Source organism: Toxorhynchites rutilus, chromosome 3, assembly GCF_029784135.1.
Source record: "Toxorhynchites rutilus septentrionalis strain SRP chromosome 3, ASM2978413v1, whole genome shotgun sequence".
Classification (NCBI taxonomy): domain Eukaryota; kingdom Metazoa; phylum Arthropoda; class Insecta; order Diptera; family Culicidae; genus Toxorhynchites; species Toxorhynchites rutilus.
Genome location: NC_073746.1, coordinates 36,387,340 through 36,409,834, shown reverse-complemented (window position 1 = coordinate 36,409,834; position 22,495 = coordinate 36,387,340). Strand labels below are relative to the sequence as shown.

Sequence of the window (22,495 nt, the reverse complement as noted above, 5' to 3'; positions counted from 1 at the left end):
TCAACGCAATCAAGAACTGTCAATTTTCTTCATCCAAAGGAAATCGAATGGAGTTTTATTCCGCCAAGAGCACCGAATTTCGGCGGTCTATGGGAAGCCGGAATAAAAAGTGTGAAAAATCACCTGAAACGAACTCTTCAGACCGCTGTTTTAACATTTGAAGAGTTTTACACTATGCTAACCCATATTGAAGCTATACTAAATTCTCGTCCATTATATGCTCATTCAGATGATCCAAATGACCTGCTGCTGATAACTCCAGCTCATTTCCAGCAAAGAAAACCGTTGGAACCAGTACCAAGACCTTCTTATTTAGACGTCCAATCAAATCGTTTATCTCGTTGGCAATATCTCAACCTGTTACGGGACCAGTTTTGGAAACGATTGCCCAAGGAATATTTGTCCACACTACAAACTCGTGTAAAATGGCCAAACAAACTTCCGAACATGATAGTCATCATAGCTGAAAACACCACACCTGCCCAAACATGGAAAATGGGAAAATCGTAGCTGTACATCCAGACAACGAGCAGTTAAGAATAATTGAATCACATTTCGCCCCGGGAGAATGTTCGCGCCACGTGTAGCGAGCGCTTACGTGTTCTGACATGTCAGGACAAATAAATTGAAATCCTCCATTTTGTCAGCAACAGAAATTTTCCATTCACTACCCGAAGCAATTGCCATTTCATTCCATCGTATCATCCGCAACATGCGAGAGCGAGATGAAATAAGTAGCAACATTACAAACGAACAGCACCCGAGCGAGCCGAGTCGAGCCGACAGGATAATCACCCCACTAATTTCCGACAAACATAAAAGCAACGCACAACGTGATTCATGATCCCAGTTATGTGCGATTCACATAGCACGTTACGGAGAAGAACGTCTACGTTCCGTCAACGTCTCCACCAATTCACACATGCAGTCAATGCTTCCACCAGCACCGTCACGTCAAATGCCAAACGAATGATTTATTTAATTTTATTCATGGTGTCGCCACCTACAACAATTTTAAATTGCAATGCCCTCTTTCAAATCAGCATGCCTAGAACAGTTCTAAATTTAGAAAAATTCAATGAGAATCATTGAATTCAATTATTTAAATGCTTTAACCCCGTAATCCGACCCTTATGCAACAATAATAATAAATAGAATAATTCTTTCAACTAGTCGCGAATGATTTTCACTCCGAATGACTTAGCTCCAAAGAGATATGTTGGCATAAAAAGTACAGTAAGTTACTTATAAAGCGATATGCTGAGGCACCACTCAGTGTCGCATTGGAGTCAGTTTCGACCAGTAATTGGACATTTGCGACAGGTGGCGACTTTCAATGTGGGGCCATAAATTGGGCCCCGAACTCAATGTTTACAAAAATGTCCAACTAGAGGTAAAAATGTCTAATGAAACGTGTTGCATCACAGATCTGTTCAATTAGCTTAATGTCGATGTAGATGTAAATTACTGTGCAACCAAATCAAAACAAAAGCCGAGACACAAAGCCCAGACAAAAACCAAACGAGCCGTCCGTCTCCGTCAATTATTCTTTTCTACAAACCCTGCCGGTCGTTTTCGTTGAACGTATGCTGACGGGTCGTTACGTTGCTGGTGTATGTGAATGTTTTCATGAGAATTGCATGGTAGTATCATTGACGTATCGTGACGTGACGGGACGTGAACGTGACGTGTATGTTGTATGTGAATCGCACTTTATTTTCCTAACCGCCAACGACAAAGTGATTACCAAATGTTGTGTAATGAGTGAAATATAAAGAGAAAATTTGGACTCCAAAAACTTGTGTTTTTCAATTTCCACAGTGTGCTTAGCCAGAACCATCCAACCGCAGTTAGCCCGGTTTATGCGCTAACAGTGATCATTAAACGAGGTCCTTGAAAAATTTCCTCAAAGAAGATGCAATATTTATACGCTAGCGCCAGCGCACTTACTGTGCGAGAGTGAAGTTTACGCCGCAAATATTATTATTTCTTCATTCCCCTTCGTTGTTTATATTATCGGGGCTGCATAAATTGCCAGTTATCGTCAACACGGTTAGGTAAGCACTCAAAAGGACAGAACGAATATATGAGAAAATGGAAATGCTCCCAATTTTCATCAATGCAAACCATTGACACACTAGGTAATTATATTGTAAAGCATATCAAACCGATATTAGAAAAATTCCGATTCGATTGGCAAAATTGTCAAAATTTCTTTCCGAATCACGCAATGAAAAGGCTGTGAATTGTTGAATGTATTATTATCAAGATGTTCTCAATAGCGATCTGAGAAATACGAATTTACACCCATTAAGCATTAATTTCACGAAAAGGATATTTCGGATATATAAAACGCATAATGTAACTGTTATTACAAAGCCGGTAGCATTTTTGTATTATTTCATACATTAAACTATACTGCATATTACAATAAATGTTATTGAAATCAACCAAAAGGAAACATTTTACAAAATGCATTACGAGGAGAAAAAACTTTAAGAATAATAATACGCGATGAATTCGTTCCTTCAACTGAACACGGCAACATACATTGTAGTTTTGTTCGGTTTAATCTATTTGTAATAAGGCATACTTTTCTGCTTTCTATCTTATTATAAGTGTGTTGGATGTGTAAGTGTTTGTGTTTTTTTTTGCGTTCAAATTAGTATTCTATTGGTCTCATGTCGCGCGGTTTTCGCGAATACTTGAGTCCAAGCGTTTCACTGATTTCATCGATCACCGACAGTGCATAATCTAACTGCTCTTTGGTATGTGCTGCCGACAGACAGAACCGTATTCTGCCCTCCATGATAGGCGTCGCAGGGAACCCGACCCCAACTACGGCTATGTTCCGCGATGTCAGCGTACGAACAACAGCACTAATGGTAAAGTGTTATTTAAATAATTACGATTGAAATAGGAAATTATTCAGACTTACCCAATTTTGGAGAAGAGATACACCAACATTGGAACAACGGGGGAATCTTCATGGCCAAATGTTATAACCCCAATCTGAGCTAACCTTTTCCTGAAATATCTTGTATTTCTGGCCAACTGCTCGATTCGGTGCTCACCCTCGTGGGTTCCATCCAAACCCATGATGATTCTCATGGAAGTGATAATTTGTTGTGTCACCGGAGGGGACATAGAACTAGCGTAACAATGGGCGTGACTATTTACCCGCAGAAAATTGACTAATTTCTGGAATTAAAACTTACATTAGAAACACAATGGCGTCATAGTATTGGCTTAGATCACTCATACCTTACTTCCAGCAATGTAACCTCCTGCCGACCCGAAACTTTTGGTGAATGTTCCCATTAGAATGTCAATATCATTCGGGTTCACACCATAAAATTCGACAACACCACGTCCCGATGGTCCGGTGGCTCCAATACTGTGGGCTTCATCAAGATACACATAGGCTTTGTACTTCTTTTTCAACGCTATGATTTCCGGTAGTTTAACGATGGAACCCTCCATGCTGAACACTCCCTCGACGATGATGAGAACCTTTTTCCATGGTTTGTGAGTTTTCGGGTGCCCTCTTGCGATCGAATCCCGCAGAACACGCTCCAAATCCTTCATATTGTTATGTTTGAACACTTTTGTAACGGCACCGGACAATCGCAGACCAAGGATGATTGAGGCGTGATTCTTTTCATCGCTCACCACCAGACAGTCCTTGGAAAGCAGCGTGGGAATGTTGAGTGAGTTGGTGGCGAATCCCATTCCGAAAACGATGGCATCCTCGACGCCTAGGAACTTTGCGGTGAGCTGTTCTAGCTCCACATGCAGCGGGTTGGTGCCTGGAAGAAAGCAATGGTTGCAAAATTATGATGATGAACACAAAAATTACTCACAAAAATTACGATTTTATTGGATTGTTCCGAAAGATTCAGAAAATAAAATGATACTTATAAGTGATGAGTTATTCTATTCGAAAGAACTCTCAGAGTTTAAAGTATCTTTAATCCAATATCGTCGTTGTCTATATTATTTCAGCCATTCCATGCCAAACTGATATAGTGGTTCACAGATTTTCTTAAAAAGCGGTAGTTTTGTTCTTTATCGCAAATTATTAGACCCGTATTTTTTTATTTTTTTAGGGTGATCATTTCCTTTTCAGGGTGGTCCGAAAAATCCATTTATACGCATTTTTGCCAAAAATGACTTTTTTCTAAAATTCATAACTTCCAAACCACTGGACCAATTCAGATGTTCGACATATTAAATTAAAGCCAATTAGCTGATCTTTTTTCGAAAAATACTACAGTTGACGGAAATTTGAATTGTTTTCGTTATTATTGATTTTATTTGTATTTTATAGTTTTCATGGTCTCGGGACCAATTGCGCAATTTTATTTTATTTTTTATGGAAAGCTGAGGATCTTCCACATAACATATCTCGAGACCAGGGAGGCGTTTTTTTCGTTTTTGAGTTATGATTTTTCAAAGTTACCCGATGGTCTAAAAAATCATTTTTCCCTTCTTTCCCAAAAATGGCTTTTTTTTTTAAATTTTACTTTTGAACTACTGAACCGATTCAGATGATCGACATATGAAATTAAAACCTGCTAGCTAGCCTTTTTTGAAAAAATAATACATTTGCCAATTAGTCGGATTATAGTCACATACATTCAGTCTAGTCGCATAGAAATATTGAACAAAAACTGGGAACATGTTAACTTCAAAAAATCATAATTTAAAAACGAAAAATAACACCTCTCTGGTATTCGGATATATTTTGTGAAAAAAACCTCAGCTTTCCGGAAAAAATATAAAAAGATATGACGCCCCTGGTCTCGAAACGATATAGGCTATAAAAAAAAACAAATATAATCAATAATAAATCTATATATATACTAGCTGACCCGGCAAACTTCGTCCCGCCCAAAATTTATTTTTCGTTTTCACATTCACGTTTTCTTACTAAGCGCACGTTCATGGGTCCAATCGCAGAACTGTTCATTGATTGATCTTCTAATCTACCCTTTAAAATTACCCTTTACTATAAAAATCCTAGTACTTCTACCAAAACTCGTCATTATAATATTATGATTAGGGGATTATTTTCAGACACAATTCTCGTTCAAGATTTTCCAACCACTTGCAAATAACATGTTTCTCCGTTACATGGAATAAATGTTTGATACAGAAAATATGATAGAATAAAGACAGCCCTAAATCGGGCAATTCCTTCCTCGAGTTTTACTCTTATCAACACATTCGGCGATCCATTTTTATTTATATAGGTAGAAGAAGCTATAGGAGTGAGTTTTATCACATAAAAATCAATTTCCACTTTCGAACAAAAAACAATTTCGTTAGCGCAAACATCAAATGGATTAACAACGCCTGTCACTATGAAATTGTAGAACATATGAAAATTGGCTATTTTCGCAAATTTTCCCATTTTCCTCAGAGTTTTCCGAAAATTTTCATGTGTCATGTTTGGTTGGAATATGTTTGATTGAAATATGTTTTAATTTTTTTTGGAGCCCCCCCTCTCCATTCCAGATGACGGAGGGGTGTCATAGAAACATTTCTCGTACCCTCACATCCCAAATTTGGTTCCGTTTGCGTGATTGATTCTCGAGTAATGCAGCCCCCCCTTAGGGAGGGTGGAGGAATGTCAAATCACCATAGAAACGTGTATTGCCCCCTACAACCTCCATATACCGAAATTGGTTCTTGAGTTATGCAGAAACTTATGCTTTATCTGTATGGTAGATTCCCCCCCTTCTCCTTAGAGAGAGGGTAGAAGAGTTGATTCACGATAGAAACCTCCACATACCAAATTTGGATCGATTTGCTTGATTACTTCTCGAGTAATGCAGAAATTTGTGTTTCATTTGTGTGGCAGCCTCCCCTTAAAGAAAGGGGCAATAGCAACATTTATTGTACCCCATAACCTCCACATGCAAAATTTTGTTTCGTTTGCTTGATTAATTCTCGAATAATGCAAAAATTTGTGTTTCATTTGTATGGTAGCCCCCCCTTAGAGAGGGGGGGGGGGTCTAAAACTATCACGAAAACCTTCCCCGGCCCCAAAAACCCCTACATACCAATTTTCATGTCGATCGGTTCAGTAGTTTCCGAGTCCATAGGAATCAGACAGACAGACATCACTCCATTTTGATATATATAGATTACTAGCTGACCAGACAAACGTTGTTCTGCCAAATAAATTTTTTCTATTGAATATTTTGGGTGTTGAATAAAACACACTAATGTATTGTAAGTGTGTTTGAATATTTTAACGATCTTTAAAATAAATCGAATGTGACCGATAAAAAAACGAATTAAATGATTTGAACGAAAGGTTATATGATGTTTCTTGGTGTATTCCATTAACGTAACTGAATGTTTGAGCTCTTAAAAGTTAAACGTCAACTGAAAAAAATAATATAAGTTTGTCGTGAAGTAGAAAAAAATTAAATATAGAAAATCAATATTTATTGTGGTCTCCTTGTTAGACAATACGTGCATGTGATTTTCAACATGGCTTAGTTTATAACAGCTTGGTCTTGTTCATAAATTGGAAAACGTTCAAATTAATCGGCCTGTTTGGAATCGCGTTATTTTATCGTTGTCATTCAATCGAGGAGTATTCACATCGGTAATCTAAGTTTGAAACACAGCCATATTGCTTCCTTTATTCATGGATGTTTTTATTACTCTTCACCGATTTATAGAACTCAATATTCATATATGCATATGAGTGATCGGATTTTACAATTCGATCGAAATCGACTTTTACACTCTTAAATTCGTTCGCCTTGTCGCGAAACAATGGTCAAAATAAGTATTTGTGGTTCAATTTACTCACTGATCGGCATAATTCCGGAAATAATTCTAAATTGTTGAAATTTGAATGAAAATTATTATTCGATTTCGTTTGGATGCTGGATTTGTTTTGAATGTGTTTGAATGCTAAATTTTGCGTGTTTATTCCACCCGAAAAACCATTACTATTTTTGTTTCATAGAAATGGAACATGGAGACCAATGTTGTTTACGTCGAATTGCGTGACAAGGTTGTCACATTTGCTCAACTCGATTGGACTTGAGCTTGAACAGAATGCAAAATTGCGCTTTTTCCATTCAACAGAATACAACCAACAATATGTGGGGACGAATACGATCGAACTTCATTTTGTGTTTGAACACACGCGCAATGTCATGACAATGCATTGCGCTTTGGCCTGGCTATTACTAAAGCTGTGTCGGCGTTGCTCATGATAGTGTCTCGCAAGTGAATGTATTATTCCTCGCACCGCTTTTGTTGATTGTGTAGTAAGAATTGCAGTCGTTCAATCTCTACCTTCGCGTATATGTCGACCATAAAGTGTTGGCACAGCTTACGATATCTTGAATTGGCGTTTCTTGACCATGTCAAATCACCATATGATAAACATAAAAATCCTTAGAATCCCTTAAGAATCCCTCTGTTTGTTTCGTCGCATGTTCATAAATATTAAATCAAAATGAGAAATGTTGTTCATAATGAATTAAGTATCTGTGACGGGGTCTCGTTGGTCTAATGTTTATGCAAGAGATTTTTCGTTAAAGAAACCCTTCTGACTTGCACTGTAGTCACGCGTATTCTTGAGCTTGCCACTCCAGAATACATTCAAGGCGTATTGTTCGTCATAGAAATCTCAACTATTTACTAATAAAAATGACGCAAGTAGTACTACGTTGAGAAGGCAAACCTCGGGAACGTTAGTGCCATTGAAGAAGAACATAGCGAGGTTCGTATGAACGGTGTGTGTCATCGATGAATTCCAGGTTATTGTTTTTTCTTCGCATTAAATTTCTCGTGTCACCGTGCTATCCTGATTCCACCAGCGCTTGTGCTTTGGATCTACACACGTGCTCTCCAGCTGATGTTTTATCAGGGTTGATGGCAATAGCGTGATTGTCATTTTGTAATCCGAGCAAATGTGATTTGAAGAATTTCGATAACTCATTGTGCTCATTCAAAAAGGCTTCCAGCTCGTCGGAGATGCTCCCTGCTTTAGATGAATTGATGTTACTTGTGTATCTGTAGATGGATGTTCAATGAAGCGGGCGTTACGCCATCAGTCATTGAACAACTTAAATGAATTCGTTCTGTTGAAAAAACGAACAACGGTTAAATTATTAGAATATTTTTGACACAAAAATAATAAAATCGCAATTAAAATAGGGACTTGGGGTCAAAATTTAAGGTTATGTGTATGGTATGAAGTAAATTTTAGAAAAAAAATATCTAGATCTTTTTTTCTGCATAGAGCCACCCTATTCGGTATTAAATGTATGGTTATCGGTATCCTACCGGTATCATATGTAGTTTACAACCTATTCTCATACCTACCAAGTATTTTGAGTATAATTTCATCAAAATTGGTCGAGCCGTTTCGGAGGAGTTCGGTAACAAACACCGTGACACGAGATTTTTATATACAAATACAAATAATACAAATACAAATTAAACACAAAATTCTACATTACTCGGGAATTAATCAAGCAAATGAAACTAAATTGGGCATATTGAGGTGTTAGGGTGCAATAAATGTTTCTATGGTGGTTAGACTCTCCACCCCCCCTCTCTAAGGGGGGCTGCCATGCAAATTAAACACAAAATTCTACATTACTCGGGAATTAATCAAGCAAATGAAACGAAATTGGGTTATTGAGATGTTAGGGTGCAATAGATGTTTCTATGGTGGTTAGACTCTCCACCCCCCTCTCTAAGGGGGGCTGCCATACAAATAGAACATAAAATTCTGCATGACTCGAGAATTATTCAAGCAAATGAAACGAAATAGGGCATATTGAGGTATTAGGATGCAATAAATGTTTCTATGGTGGTTAGACTCTCCTCTCCCCTCTCTAAGGGGGGCTGCCATACAAATGAAACACAAATTTCTGCATTACTCGAGAATTAATCAAGCAAATGAAACCAAATTTGCAATGTGAAGGTTTTAGAGTGCAATAAATGTTTCTATGATGGTTAGACTCTCCACGCCCCTCTCTTAGGGGGGTGGCTGTCATACAAATGAAACACAAATTTCTGCATTATTCGAGAATTATTCAAGTAAATCAAACAAAATTGGGCATATTGAGGTAAAGGATACAATATATCAATAAATGTTTCTATGGTGGTTAGACTCTCCACCCCCTTCTCCTAGGGGGGTCGGGGGGGGGGGTGGATTTGTCCTGTATCAAACATTTATTCCATGTAACTCAGAAACATGTTATTTGCAAGTGTTTGGAAAATCTTGAACGAGAATTGTGTCTGAAAATAACCTGATAATATATTGACGAGTTTTGGTGGAAGTACCAGGAATTTTGTAGTAAAAAGTCATTTTAAAGGGTACATTAGAAAATCAATCAATGAACAGTTCTGCGATTGGACCCATGAACGTGCGCTTAGTAAGAGAACGTGAATGTGATGACGAAAAATAAATTTTAAGCGGGACGAAGTTTGCCGGGTCAGCTAGTATTAAAAATAAAGAAACATCAGATGGTTCAATCGCACATATCGAAAAAGCACTTTTGCGTTCCATTTTTTCACGCAGCAAAAAAATGTTGTTTACGCAAATAATTATGTATAGGTACTTACTAAATGTTATAAAGAATTCGCACGCGAAGACAGAGTCAAGGTTCTGATACGGAAGGGGCATGCTGGAATTGGCCGACAACAAATTATCCAACGAAACTGTACATATTTGACCTAAATCATATACCTCTAACTATACCAAATGGAACATTCAAATTCATGCAAAAATAATGAGCAGTTACACTATAAATTAAATGTGAGAACTGATGTCGAGTTGTAATGGTCCATTGACATGTGAAAAAAATCTGCACATGTTAAGTTCATTTGAATCATACGGGTTCAAGTTGACTGCTTTACTCATCGCACAGAGAATTGTTCAATAAACAAACACCGTCAGGCAAAGACCTGAGTCATTCGAGCAATATCGAAATTGGATGCGTTCTAATGAAATTGTAAACACGCTGACGCAGTATATGACTGGATATGTCAGCTTACTGAAGTGAATCGGTGGTCATAAAATCATATAATGAAAGTCCATCTAAGCCTTACATTTCAAGCATATTAATCAGTTCTATCTATCTTGTCAAATTCCGGTTCAGACCATGCATAAGCCCCCTATGAATCAGTATGACGACAATGTAAACAAAACGAAACACGCCACGAGCGCCAATCAACGCTCAGGTATTCTCTGACAGTCGTTATCAGTAAATGAGCGGTATTCGTCATCGAACCATGAGATGAGATTGGACTTTACATTCTGCACCGGTCAAACAAAATGCTCATTTTCAACATGACTGAATATTTTAGTGTGTCACAATTATTCAGTAGCTATTTACGCTCGCATCACATCACTTAACGCAATTATTCAAATCAAGCTCGCTCTAGATGGCCAGCCAGCCAGCCATTTGCGTGTCTACTTACACCTAATTAGAACAAACACGATACCGTACCTATTTCGCGTCGCGAACTGCAGGCCGCCAATCCGTAGCTTTTGATCGATTCTTCCGCAGCATCTGCGCATGGTCCTTCGTTCTGGGCGAATCCGAGATAATTGTATGAGCCCAGATTCAAGCACTTCCGCTCAGTTCCTGTGAACCTGCAAAAGTATTCGATACAACAAATCACGTCATCGATATCCATTGCCGCCACCGCAGTTTTGATAAATCAAGAACAAACACTCACTCGAACGACCAACCGTAGTCTTTCGTGACTCTGTCTTTTAGTGTCACCTCGGCGCCCGGTACACTGCATATGGGTCGGTTCCAGCAATCCTTCACGCGACGGTACACGTATCTGAGATAGAATTTTTCGAAAGCATCGTACAACGGTACATAGCCCTGAAAAGTGGTATGAATGTCACTTGATAATTCTAATTTGCATCGGTCACCTCATTAAACTCACATCGCGGTGCTTCTCCGTTGCCACCTTTGGCGTGAAGAATAGCTGATTTATGTAACCGAGTATCATAAGTAGATAGAAGCCGAGATAAGTGAAGCAAGCGGTATGCAGTGGAACCTGCTCATACGAGGATTTGAGATGCTCCTTGCTGTAATCATACTTGTATTGTGCTTTAGTCCGCGGTTTGTTGAAACCATTCTGTTGTAAAAAATCCCGCGCCAATAGCACACAATTTGCCGTGACCAAAAGAAATAAAATATTAATGAAAGACACTCAATTAAATTACTCTCAGGGCTCTGCTAGGGGAAGAGCGTTTGCACTAAACACCGAAAAAGGTTACCCCTCGTCATATTCATATCGGCTCAGGTGATTAGCCTATCAATATCGAATATGTGACTCACGAACGATCCAAAATCAATGCTCACCGTGATTTTTTTGCCATTGGTCTGCTCGTCCGCGAGATGTTGGGACTGATGGTGACTGTATCCATTGATCCCTTTGTGTATGATGTATCCGTTTCCCGTCAACTTAGGCATGCTAGAGAGTAGCAGAACTCCGTGTTTGTGCGGTTTCAATTTCACATACAGGAAAGTAAACTTTCTAAATTGACTGCCACCTTCTCGCCGCCACTCGCGTACCAATGATCCACAAAATCGATATATGCGAGTAAAAAGTCAAAGCAGAAACGGCCGTGTTCCCATACAGAGCGGGGAGGAATTCGACCACCAAGGCTGGAGTGACAGTTTTGTCATGCGCTTTCTGTTTCGCTCGCACATTTTTAGCTCACGAACGAAACAGCGCGGGAAACAGGCCGATGGCTAAATATATGCATTTGCGTACCGTTCTGAATCATATTTCGGACAACATCATTTTTCGGACACTTTGTTCTAATATCTTGAAATGCTTAATGCACTGATAATATATCTATCAAATCAATACCACAATTGCTTCTTTAGAGTAATCCCTTGGTTTCACTATCATTTCACATGAGAACTACATTTGAATTATAACATAATCGGCAGAAATCTCACAACACTACTCATTATCGTTTTTGTTTGACGTTTCCTCAGCGTGAGCACATAGAAATTATCCGTTCATAAATATTTAAATTTCTCCCGTGTTTCATCAGATCTCATCATCGTTAACAGTTTATTGTGATTGCTTGGTAAGTGTTTCGCAGTTGACTATAAAATAGATAAAATATAATCAAGTGTATTGCAATTTCCGAAATTTGAATTCAATCTGTCCGAAATTTGATTTAGTGTCCGTAGTTTGATTCTTATTCGCTTGATTTGAAAAGCATTTTATTCGATGATTTATTTATGTTTTCAATCAAACATGTACCAAAGTAGAAAGCTTAAAAGCATATTGAATTAATTAATTAAAAAATATCAACCAAATAATACCTGTGCAAAAAGTTTAGATCTGTTTTCTGCATCATATGCCTTAAGCGTCTGAAATATGATTCAGAACGGTATTCAAATTCAAAATTGATTCGATAGTTATCGTAATATTTGCAAAATGCGTTGGCTCTTGATCTGAAGAGCTACAGAATTTATAATATTTAAAATGCTTGGCAAGCAAAAATAAGCAATATTTGTAAAACAATACTGCCATTCTACACATAGTTGTCACATGTTCCAAAGTCAGCAAATGAGAAAAACGCAATCAATGTTTCCTAGCATATTTGTCTACCAGAAGCTTCACGCATTTCAATTTAGCAATACAATAGGCTTTTGACGTAGAATTATAATAAATAAATAAACAATAAAGTTAACGTTAATAACTTTTTTTCACATCGAAATTCTGATACTTTTCACACCAATGGAATCGGAAATTCTTTAAGATTTGCTCGATATACTACACAGTACAATCTACTAATAAAAACGTTTAAATTAATGAAAACTGAATGCATTCTCATTTTCCCATACATTTGTTCTGCCGATTTATGTGCATTCCCTAACAGAGCTGTCAATAACGAGCAACTGATACATTCGTTTTCAACCGGTTGTATTTTATAGTGGCAAGTTTAAAAAAGAAGTAGAAGGGCCTGAGCCTAGAGACACGTACGAAAGTTTGACGTAGGACTGTGATTGTTAGAAAGAGTTGTTTTTTTAAATGTAATTCTTTTCATTGTTCAGAAATCTGTTATTTTAACTTTTTTGAAACTCCATGAAAAGAACCGTTTGTTATATATACCCATAACCGACACACAGGTTGTAACGAACAAAAAACAAAACTTTGCTTTCGGCAGAAGGTCCAACTGTCTAACTGAAAATGATTAATGAATTAGTTTTTATGTTGGGTGGCATCGCATCTCGTTGGAAGCAGACCGTGGCGATTGAATTTACAAGTACTACGATTCCGGAAGGTCAGCTCAAACCAACATTATTGAGAAAACTGAGAAACATAATCTACGAGTCCGCTTTGTCACATTCGATTGTGGTAGCGCGAATAAAACGATGTGGAATAAGTTCGGAGTGAAAGCTGTGAGAAGCCAGAATGATTCATCGATTAAGCGTTCATGTGATTCGAATAGAAGGTTGGAATTCGTTCCCGAGTGCACATTTTTGAAAATTTTGTCCATAGATGGATAACCAACAAGCAGATCGTTTTGCCTGATTGGTATGTCCAACGACGTGATTTACTGTCAAACATGTTAAATCGCGATCATCTTAGATCGCTCATTGGAAACGAAATACAGAATGATACTTCCTACACATTGGTCGGTCGGCTTTCGGAAGCAGATGTTGATTTCGAAACAGACCACTTTCAAACGTTGATAAAATGAAGGTATCCTACGCCACAAAATATTGCAACTACACCGTTGTAGCTGTGCTGGAAGTTGTTGGCGAAACAACGAATCAACCTGCTTGGAATTCTACTGGTGTGTTCTTTTCTGGTATGGCGAAATGGTATGAGATTATGAATTCTAGTACAGATAACCAAGCGTTGTGGCCTTCTGAGCCATTTAATTATAAGTCACCCATTGATCATATTGAGTTAATTGCTAGGCTTATGGGTGATTTTGAAGTAGGACAAAGTGCGCATTGGAAGCCCTGGTAAACTGCAGCAGTTATTGCGACAAAAGCAATTATAAAACATCAAGCATATTTGCTGAATGTAATGGATTACGCTGTTTTTTATACATCACGATGTTCTCTTGATTGCCTGGAGAATTTATTTTCTATAATTTGCTTAAAACAACAAAGACCAACTGCACTCCAGATGAAGCAACATTTGCGAACTGATTCTTTTTCGCAATATATGCATGTTCCAAAAGGCATATGACATTGATGACCGGAATAACCTTATTTCATTCAATGACATGCTTTTTAGCAACTCCTTAATTTGGACTCCTGGTCTTTAACTCCTTAAAATTAAGGAAATTAAGGAGTTAGTAACTCTGGAGGTGCGTTAACTGTCCCTGGTTTGCCATCGTCATCGAAGCAAGACTTTTCTTGCTTTATTTTTTCGTCTCAAGACCGTGCTAAACTAAATGGTTCGTTCGATCGTTGTTTTATTAAATACAGAAAAACTTTGGTAAACGAGAACAACAAAGCACGATATCCGAAGTATGTTAATTTAAGCATTATTTATTGATCCTGATTTTTTTTACTTTTTTATGAACTCGAATGAAGTAAATATTGTAATATATGTAATTCGTATCTTTGTTTAAATGAACAAAAATGTTTCTATAATGTCCGAAAACATATAAAAAATAATAAATTTTGACGGGAAGTAAAATTGACTTATAATTGGTTTAAATTATTTCAAAAATATTGAATTTTAGTTCCTGCCAAAAAATCAGTTAGACTCTTCTGATTCTCAACTCTAGCATTAATTGAAGAAAGAAGGTAGTTCGTTCATTATTATTATTTTGATTTAGTTTGCCTTTGATAACAATACTTTCTCTATGTAGTTCGTTATAAGAATAGTAAAACTTTTTCCCCGCCTCTTTATTTAATCTCTATTCGCGTTGACGGCGGAATGGTGCCGACATCTGGATACGACATGAGTTTGTATGAGGGCAACTATTCTCTATCAGATTAGTCGGCCCTTATGCAGTTTTGAATTGCTAAAATTTGTATGAACATTTTTTCTTGGCTTTATTTACCTATTAGAATGATGTTGTTCTGACCCTAATTTAAACTATTTTCTATGAACTTTCAGATATTCTCACCAAAACTTACCATTATAATATAAAATTATCTTTAGACACAATTTTTGCATGATATTTTTTCACTACTTGCAAGATTTTCATTTATATAGGGTACTAATTTAATTTGGAAAAAATAATTTTCATTCACAATTTTTATTTTTAAAGCGTGCTCATCTCTTCTGTAAACCGATATTGTCATGCCTACTACCCCATTTCGTAATACGAAGCTCAATGCCGTCAACACGGATTATTTTTCTATTAGATTCTTTTTGACAAGTAATTCAATTCTATCCGCATGATCCGCAAAACGAGAAAACAGCTTGTATTTGTGACAAGTTTAAAATAAAACTATACATTTTTTTTATTTACAATGATTTTACATCCCATCAATTGTCGATCTTCCTCACAACGTTTCGTCAATAAATTTGGTCCATGACTGCAGCCCTCCAGCTCCGAGCAACACCAATTCACCCCAAGTCTTGGTCTACCAGGTCCAACCTCCTCACTTATGCTTCATGCCCGTAGAGGACTACCGGTCGTTTGAGAGATTAGTACATGATACACTTCGTATGGGGTTGAAGTTTGTTGGACCTTAGGGCTTTGTGGAGCCTATAGTAGAAAACACTACCGTTAATTATGCGTCCTCGAATTTTACGTCTGTTGTTGTTGTCAGTTGTTATCAACTAGTAAATGAGCTCGTCGCCGTTCATGATCAGAATTCCTCTTGATATTTATTTTTCGATGGTCAGAATCTCTCCTGCTAGCTTGTTTTTAGTCTGTGACGCATTGATCCCAAGCCTTATCAGCCCTGCTTCGTATTTCAATTGGCTATACAAGTCCGCAACCGTTGCATGTGTTCTTCCAATTAGGTCTACGTCGATGAAGCAGATTAACCGACTAAATTGGTTGAAAATCATGCTCCGCATGTTGAAGCCTGCTTTCCACATAACACCTTCCATCGCTACATTGAAGAGCAAACAGGGGAGTCCATCGTCTTGTCGAAGTTTCCTGTGAGGCTCAAAAGATTCCGACAAATCACCTAAGATCCGCAAACTACACTGCAAGCCGTTCATCGTTGCCCAAATCACTCCTGTCAGCTTTTAGGACAAACCACAGACGACGAGTTTGATATCATGTTATGGACAGCGATCGTACTCACGCTCTAGCTGCGCGTAAAATTCTCATTTATCGTCATCGGTGCTACCTAGATGGGAACTTTGGACGTTAATGATGGTTTCTTTGATTGTCCACCAGCCAATCACCCGTTTCCGAATCTCCCTCATGACGATAAAAGCTTGTCCATGTTGCCCGGCTCTGGTAGATGGTATAATCGAGTTTCAAATCTCTAGTCCGATTGAGTTCTCTCAAATTCCTCTGTGAACTTTCATGTGCGTTTTATTTTTACGGATGGCTTGCAGGGCCTGCACCAACCCTCTGTCACGCCGGAGGACCACCATGCTCTATTTAGAGTCCCCGCTGGCACGAGGAAAGTGATCAATTCTTGAATTTTGCATGATGATAACCATCCTTGTTCGTATTTTAGAGACTTTAAACTTTGCAGTTCATCCGCCTCTAAGGCAAGGCGCAAATTGAGACGCATATAGCGCGAGTAACTTGGCGCGATATAGCGCCTGTTTTTGTGGCTAATGAAAACAGATAGAACGGCGCCAATTGGCCAGATAACGCGAGATGGTGGAGCGCTCGTGAGACACGACTCGCACGACGCTGTGGCTGAACCACAGTTGCTCGTGCTGGTCATGCCGGTTGTGGTAGTTGTGTTGGTGAACAATCATATAGCGCCGTGGGTTTAACACTGTATGGCTGTACTGGTCGGGTGATTGTGTTAGTAAATAAATATATCGCGCTACTCTGTGTTAATCAGTCATTGAATGCGAGTGGCATGTTATTTACACCAAACTGCGACTCAATATGCGCTCCACCACGCTACGTTTGTGGCACGTATGAGTCGTGTTGGAAGTCTCGCGTTCGCTTACGAGCGCTATACGCTTCTCAATTTGCGCTTAGCCCAATAGATGATAACCGAGCCTGAATTGTACTGAATTATTTGACCAAACTTTTTTTTTGTTCCCCAAGTTGAAGTTGTCACTTCGTGGAAAGAGATGTCAGTCGATCGAGGAGATCAAAGAGAATGCGACGAGGGAACTAAAGGTGATTCCTTCGTCAGCCTACCAGGGATGCATGGAGGACTGGGTCAAGCGTTGGCTCTTGTGTGTTGCTTCAGATGGATCATATTTTGAAGGAGATGTATTTGCCTGAATTATCTCTATTTCATTTTATTTAAAACTTTCCGGTACCTTCTGATCATAGAATAAGATAAGATTTTCATTCTAGCACAGTTGCCTTCAAAAACCCAGTCATGGCTGCCGTGCTTCAACCATGCTTTAACAAGTCTCGTTAAGATCTGTTTGACTTTATCCAACCGCATCATCTTCGTGGAACTTTTGTCTGGCATTTCAGAAACATGTCCCACAAATCGAATTCTTTCACGACCTATGTTTGCTTGTACTCTGTGGTGTACACCAAACGTTCTCCGAAGGATAGCGATCTGGTGAAGAATTTGTAGGGGAAATGAGGGTAAGACGGACATATTAAGAAGCACTTCAATTGTATCTTTGGAAACTCCTGCTTTCCGAAATTTAATAGCAGTTTCTTACAGTTCAATATACAGTAATCGTTCGCTAACTGGTCCTGGTTTAACTGGTCTGCTATTTAACTGGGCGAACGTTAACTGGTCCTTGGACCAGTTAAAAAGCACAATTTCGTAAACAATCGACGCCATATTCAAATGGAAGATTTGCTGTGAGGGGCATTCGAATGTAATTTTAAATGTTATGAAAGTTGACATTATTTTCGCACGACAAAAACATTGATTAAACTACAGAAAAACAATTTTCTCAAATCATATGTCATACCTGTTGTCGCACTCAATGCGAAACTTCCATTGGAATCCTTTTATTTATCCAATTACAGGAACTAAGCGAATCAAACAATTCATTGAAGTTTCCCTCGATTCTATTTGACGTTTAACATGCCGGACCAGTTAAAACGCGAATGTCGATAAGTGGTCTTCTCTTTTCGCCCAGTTAGTGAATGTTTACTGTACTGGTTTTCGAAATATTTGGCCAAATGTTTTATAAAAATGTGTTTTTTCATGTTTTTAACTGAAATTAAAACAAGCCGAAAGGTAGAACATTTTTATCGATGCGGTATAATAGATATGTAGTAGGGAGAATATGGATAGGTCAATAATATACGAAGCGTAGAAGTTTATCGCTCGCGAAAGGAATAATTTCCCTCACTCTCAGCGTTTGTGTGTCCAGTAACTGAAATAGAATAAAAAGAGAAAGCAATATAAAGAAGAATTGAATATTCTTCCCTTCACTTTCCATCATGCATTGGATGTAATTATGGATGTGACTGTCCATTTCAACCCCACCAGTGCAATTATTTCAATAATAGGAATTTACCACTTGCGAATGAATTTATCTTTCCGTACCTACCTAATATCGCTTCTCTGTTAACTCACAAAGCGAAATATAACCATCAGCGAATTCAATTTTGCAATTGAACCACTCAAAATGTTTAATATCGAAGTCGCAAAAATTACATCCACACGCGGAATCATGTTTGATTTTCGGTGTTTGTTTCCCTCAAATGAACAATGAACCTGCATCGTGATCGCTGGCTTCATGTTCCAATGATCTTTCTGTTCAACCTCGTAAGTCTTGGAAAAATTTAGGTTGTTGCCGAATTCGTGCCGGTTTTAACTAGACTAGAGGCTAGAAGTAATAATTTATTGTTAAAGAAGAGAAAAAATAAAATCGTTGATAGTAATATAGTTACCACTACCCGTAAAGGGGTTCAGGGGAAAAATCCAAAGTATCACAATTATAGATACACAATTATTCGAATATATTGAGTCAATCAAATAGTATCCGCGTTTTTCTGTTTAATTTCTGAATGATTTTTTTTAAGTAAGACTACGTCTAACTGGAAGATTAGGGGGTAAAATGAAAATCTAGGCACTGAACAAGTAGCAAAAAATTAAAGATTTCGAGCGCTTAGAACTCGATGATTTCTTAATATATCGCAAATATGTTTGCAGGGTCTGGGCTATACCGTGGATCCATCAAAGCTTCCCAACTAATCGCCCTGTTTTTTAAGCGCGTCATCAGAGACTAATGTGACACTTTTCTGTTCATCGAATTTGGTGGTTTCTTCCAAAATCGCCTCTTGAAAACTATCCAGTTGTGAACCGCACAACACTGAATTAACCTTTTGGCTATGTAACTCCTCATGATCGAAGATTCGCTTCCAGTTCCACCATACACACAGCGTCCCTTTTTTGTAGTCAAGGCTTTGATGATATTTGTAGTGGTTTGTCTCGCTTATCCCATGATCTTTTGCGAACGATATCGTATTTTTCCCATTTATATCAACCGTGATTATTTGCTCCAGAAATGGGTTGATTTAGTTGTGCTTCGCTGATGAAAATTAGTCAATCAACTTCCTTTAGAATAATTCATGCGGCTTCCAAACATCGAGTTTCTCTGCGTGGCCTCTTTTTCAAACTATTGATTGCCTAATTCTTATTCCTAGTTTACACAGTGTGCGGTAATGATGAATCGATCCTTCCGCAACATCTAAGCCCAACCTCCCAAAACATGTTTGGTTTCTCTTTAAAAACTGAGCAAGGTTCTTTTCCATGCTATTCTATAAGTCGAAATTATTGCGCTCAAGAAAAGTGGCCCGAACCATTGATAACCGGAAGGATCAATATCTGGTGAGGGCGACGGGTGAAATAGCACTCCTTAGGGAAACATAACATTTTCGGCCGGACTGTCAAAGCCTTTGTCCGGTGGAATACGACGTCTATCATATTTGCTAATTCTGTTAGTTTGTTCTAGATCGCTGACTTCAATTTCGTTCAGTTATGAGCAGCACTTGATAGAATTTATCGAAGCTTTGTAGAAGCACATAAATCAGAATTCCTTTCCAATCTCATCAGATACAAGATTCAATAGTATGGAATCGATATATAGTAGCGTTCTACGTAACCAAGCTTCACCAGGTAATTCGTTGTTCATTTTCCTTTGGTTCATCACCTTTGGAGTTCTCGAAAGACAGAGACAACAACAAACCCGTAATTAAGAAAACTATGTCGTGCATTTTTTCAATTTACAGGATTCTGAGTATCTTTGATGGTGTCTTCGTCCTAGCGGAATGTAAATAAGTTCATCACTCTCAGTTCATGTGCGTTACTCTCAGAATACGCATTTCAGCGAAACAGTTCAACGATATGAAAAAATATGGTCTTTTATTGATAAATACGGAGTAAACGTAAGGAGCGGCAAGATTGAAATTCGATGAAAATGCAGAGCAGATATCATTCATTTTTGATCATATTGTATTTTCAGAAATATTCATTTTATGTGTCCACGTGGACATTATCTAAACTCCCTTCTCCCTCACCGTGGACAAGCGTGGACATTTTTGTACCCCCTACCCCCTCCTAAAGTTGTCCACGTGGTATGTGGACAGCCCCTATGCAAATCAACCACCTGCCCATTATACCCCCACTTTCCGTCTTACCCGCGGTTCCCCTACATGGAATACTTTGTACGGAGCCAGAGTTTGTTGGACCACAAAAATTTGTTAAGTTTATTGTAAGATTTATTTCTATTAGATATTGTAAGTATGTTTATTACGATACGGGGAACATTTGGGAACCATTTAGATTAAATAAAATTAAAGATTATTGATGGCAAATCAATAATTGCTAATATTTTTTTCTTACTGAAAATGATATTTTTCATACAGCATTTCAATCCAATATTCGTTATTCTATCGTCAATATTTGTTGTTTCGTAAACGTAAACAACATGAGTTTTTTTGCATCTTCTTATAATCTGTATTTAGCAACCATTTGCGCGAGCATGCTAATAAGTCCAATTAGCAAATATATCAATATATCGTTTCGTTTTGTTATGCATTAAAGCGAACATAATATATACAGCTCTACTGTAATGCCAGGGCTAATCTAGATAAACATTGTGACACCTGATATTCCTTGTGCACAAATACACGCACAAAACACCACCCGCCGCGATGAATCCTTTTTCGCAACTCGTCACTCCAAATCACAGTATGTGTTTGAAGCCCGGAACGCGCATGTACAACACAAAGCAGGCTGGAATATGCTTGCACACCACTACATTTACGCCCCTTGTGAACGCTGGAACAGAAGAAGAAAATTATTTTCACTCAGCCAAGGGAACTTAGTGCATCGTCCAATAGAAACAAATCCTGCTGTCTCAAGCAAGGTATTGCATCTCACGGCTACAAGCATAATCCCGTCGATTCGTCCTTCAGGTGAAAGAACAAGCCATTCCAGAGACTTGTGCACAGTGTAAAATTGTACGTTGTTCGAAGGAAGTGAGAAAATGAATAGTTTCCCGGAAAGTTCTGAAAGTGCCATCGTTTTCCCGAAGGATCTGGGCGAGATGCCAAAGGAACAGTTTGCCAAGGCTGAATTCATCAGTGACCACTCCCGTTCTCCAGAGGACGAAGAAAAATCGGATGATCCGAAAAAAGACCCAACCGAACTTGATCTGTTAGGATATTCTTTCACAATGTCACCCAATACTGCGTCGAACAACAAGGAGACGGAGCAGGAGAAAAAAATATGTGACGATCTCTTCCAGGGGTTGGATGAGAAGAAAAATGTAGAATCTGCCTCCTCATCGCACAACCAGCTCATCGATATCGGTGAGCCAGACATTGTTGAGCCACAGAAGAAATTAAACAAGGAGCCAGAAAAACATGTTATCGATTTCGAACAGCCCGCGGATGCTCCATATGAACAAGCCAAAGTGAAGGATGAGATCGAGAGTGATTATATGAATCCATACGCCGAGCTCCGTACAAACACCGGGCAGAACCAAAAGCATGAAGAATCGGTGGCAGTTACAGATAAAATTGAAAGTGTGACTTTTAAGGACGATATATTTGAAGATTTCCCTAGTCTGAACAAAAATGACCAATCCGGCGCCCCAAAGGAAGATGATTCATCGTCAGCTGTTACTGCTGCTGCTGCCGTTGCCGCTGTTGCTCCTGCTGAGCCGGCACTACCAACTGCGCCACCCATTGCACCAGCTGTACCGTCAAATGAACAGCCCGAGAAGGAGGGCAAATCTCCTACACTCGTTGATACGTTCAATGACTGCGATGAACCGTGCATACAAGCGGAGAAGTTGTTCAAACAGTTTGGTTTGGGTAAGTACGCATGAGTTCTATCAGCTTTTTTTATTTCTCTCTATTCTGGTTGACGAAAGGTTTGTGATAACTGCAAATTACATCGTTTCC

General features: G+C 38.5%; 2 protein-coding genes across 3 annotated transcripts in view; one reads left to right on the top strand and one right to left on the bottom strand.

The window, feature by feature from the left end:
- Window positions 1-2,362: 2,362 nt before the first annotated feature.
- On the bottom strand, window positions 2,363-11,624 carry LOC129779833 (serine palmitoyltransferase 2). The gene is made up of 7 exons (XM_055787560.1): window positions 11,373-11,624; window positions 10,951-11,145; window positions 10,732-10,886; window positions 10,500-10,645; window positions 3,265-3,809; window positions 2,939-3,201; window positions 2,363-2,879 (listed from the first exon to the last, which is right to left on the bottom strand). Exons 1-7 carry the CDS (start codon window positions 11,481-11,483, stop codon window positions 2,663-2,665), a joined length of 1,632 nt encoding a protein of 543 aa, XP_055643535.1. The 5' UTR covers window positions 11,484-11,624; the 3' UTR covers window positions 2,363-2,662.
- A 9,749-nt stretch (window positions 11,625-21,373) lies between these two features.
- LOC129779834 (reticulon-1-A) overlaps window positions 21,374-22,495 on the top strand; it is a 44,978-nt gene continuing 43,856 nt past the window's right edge. Inside the window, exon 1 of one of the 2 annotated variants that reach the window (XM_055787562.1) lies at window positions 21,374-22,405. In XM_055787562.1, coding sequence (XP_055643537.1) covers window positions 21,574-22,405 — 832 coding nt within the window. In that variant the 5' untranslated portion in view covers window positions 21,374-21,573. The remainder of the gene's footprint in view (window positions 22,406-22,495) is intronic. The other variant, XM_055787561.1, reaches the window with a different exon arrangement.

Coding starts and splice junctions, on each gene's coding strand:
- LOC129779833 (XM_055787560.1), bottom strand. CDS start 11,483: ATGCCTAAGTTGACGGGAAACGGATACATCATACACAAAGGGATCAAT. Junction 10,646..10,731: donor GACTACGGTTGGTCGTTCGA/GTGAGTGTTTGT, acceptor ATACTTTTGCAG/GTTCACAGGAACTGAGCGGA. Junction 3,810..10,499: donor CAGTTCGCGACGCGAAATAG/GTACGGTATCGT, acceptor GCTTTCTTCCAG/GCACCAACCCGCTGCATGTG.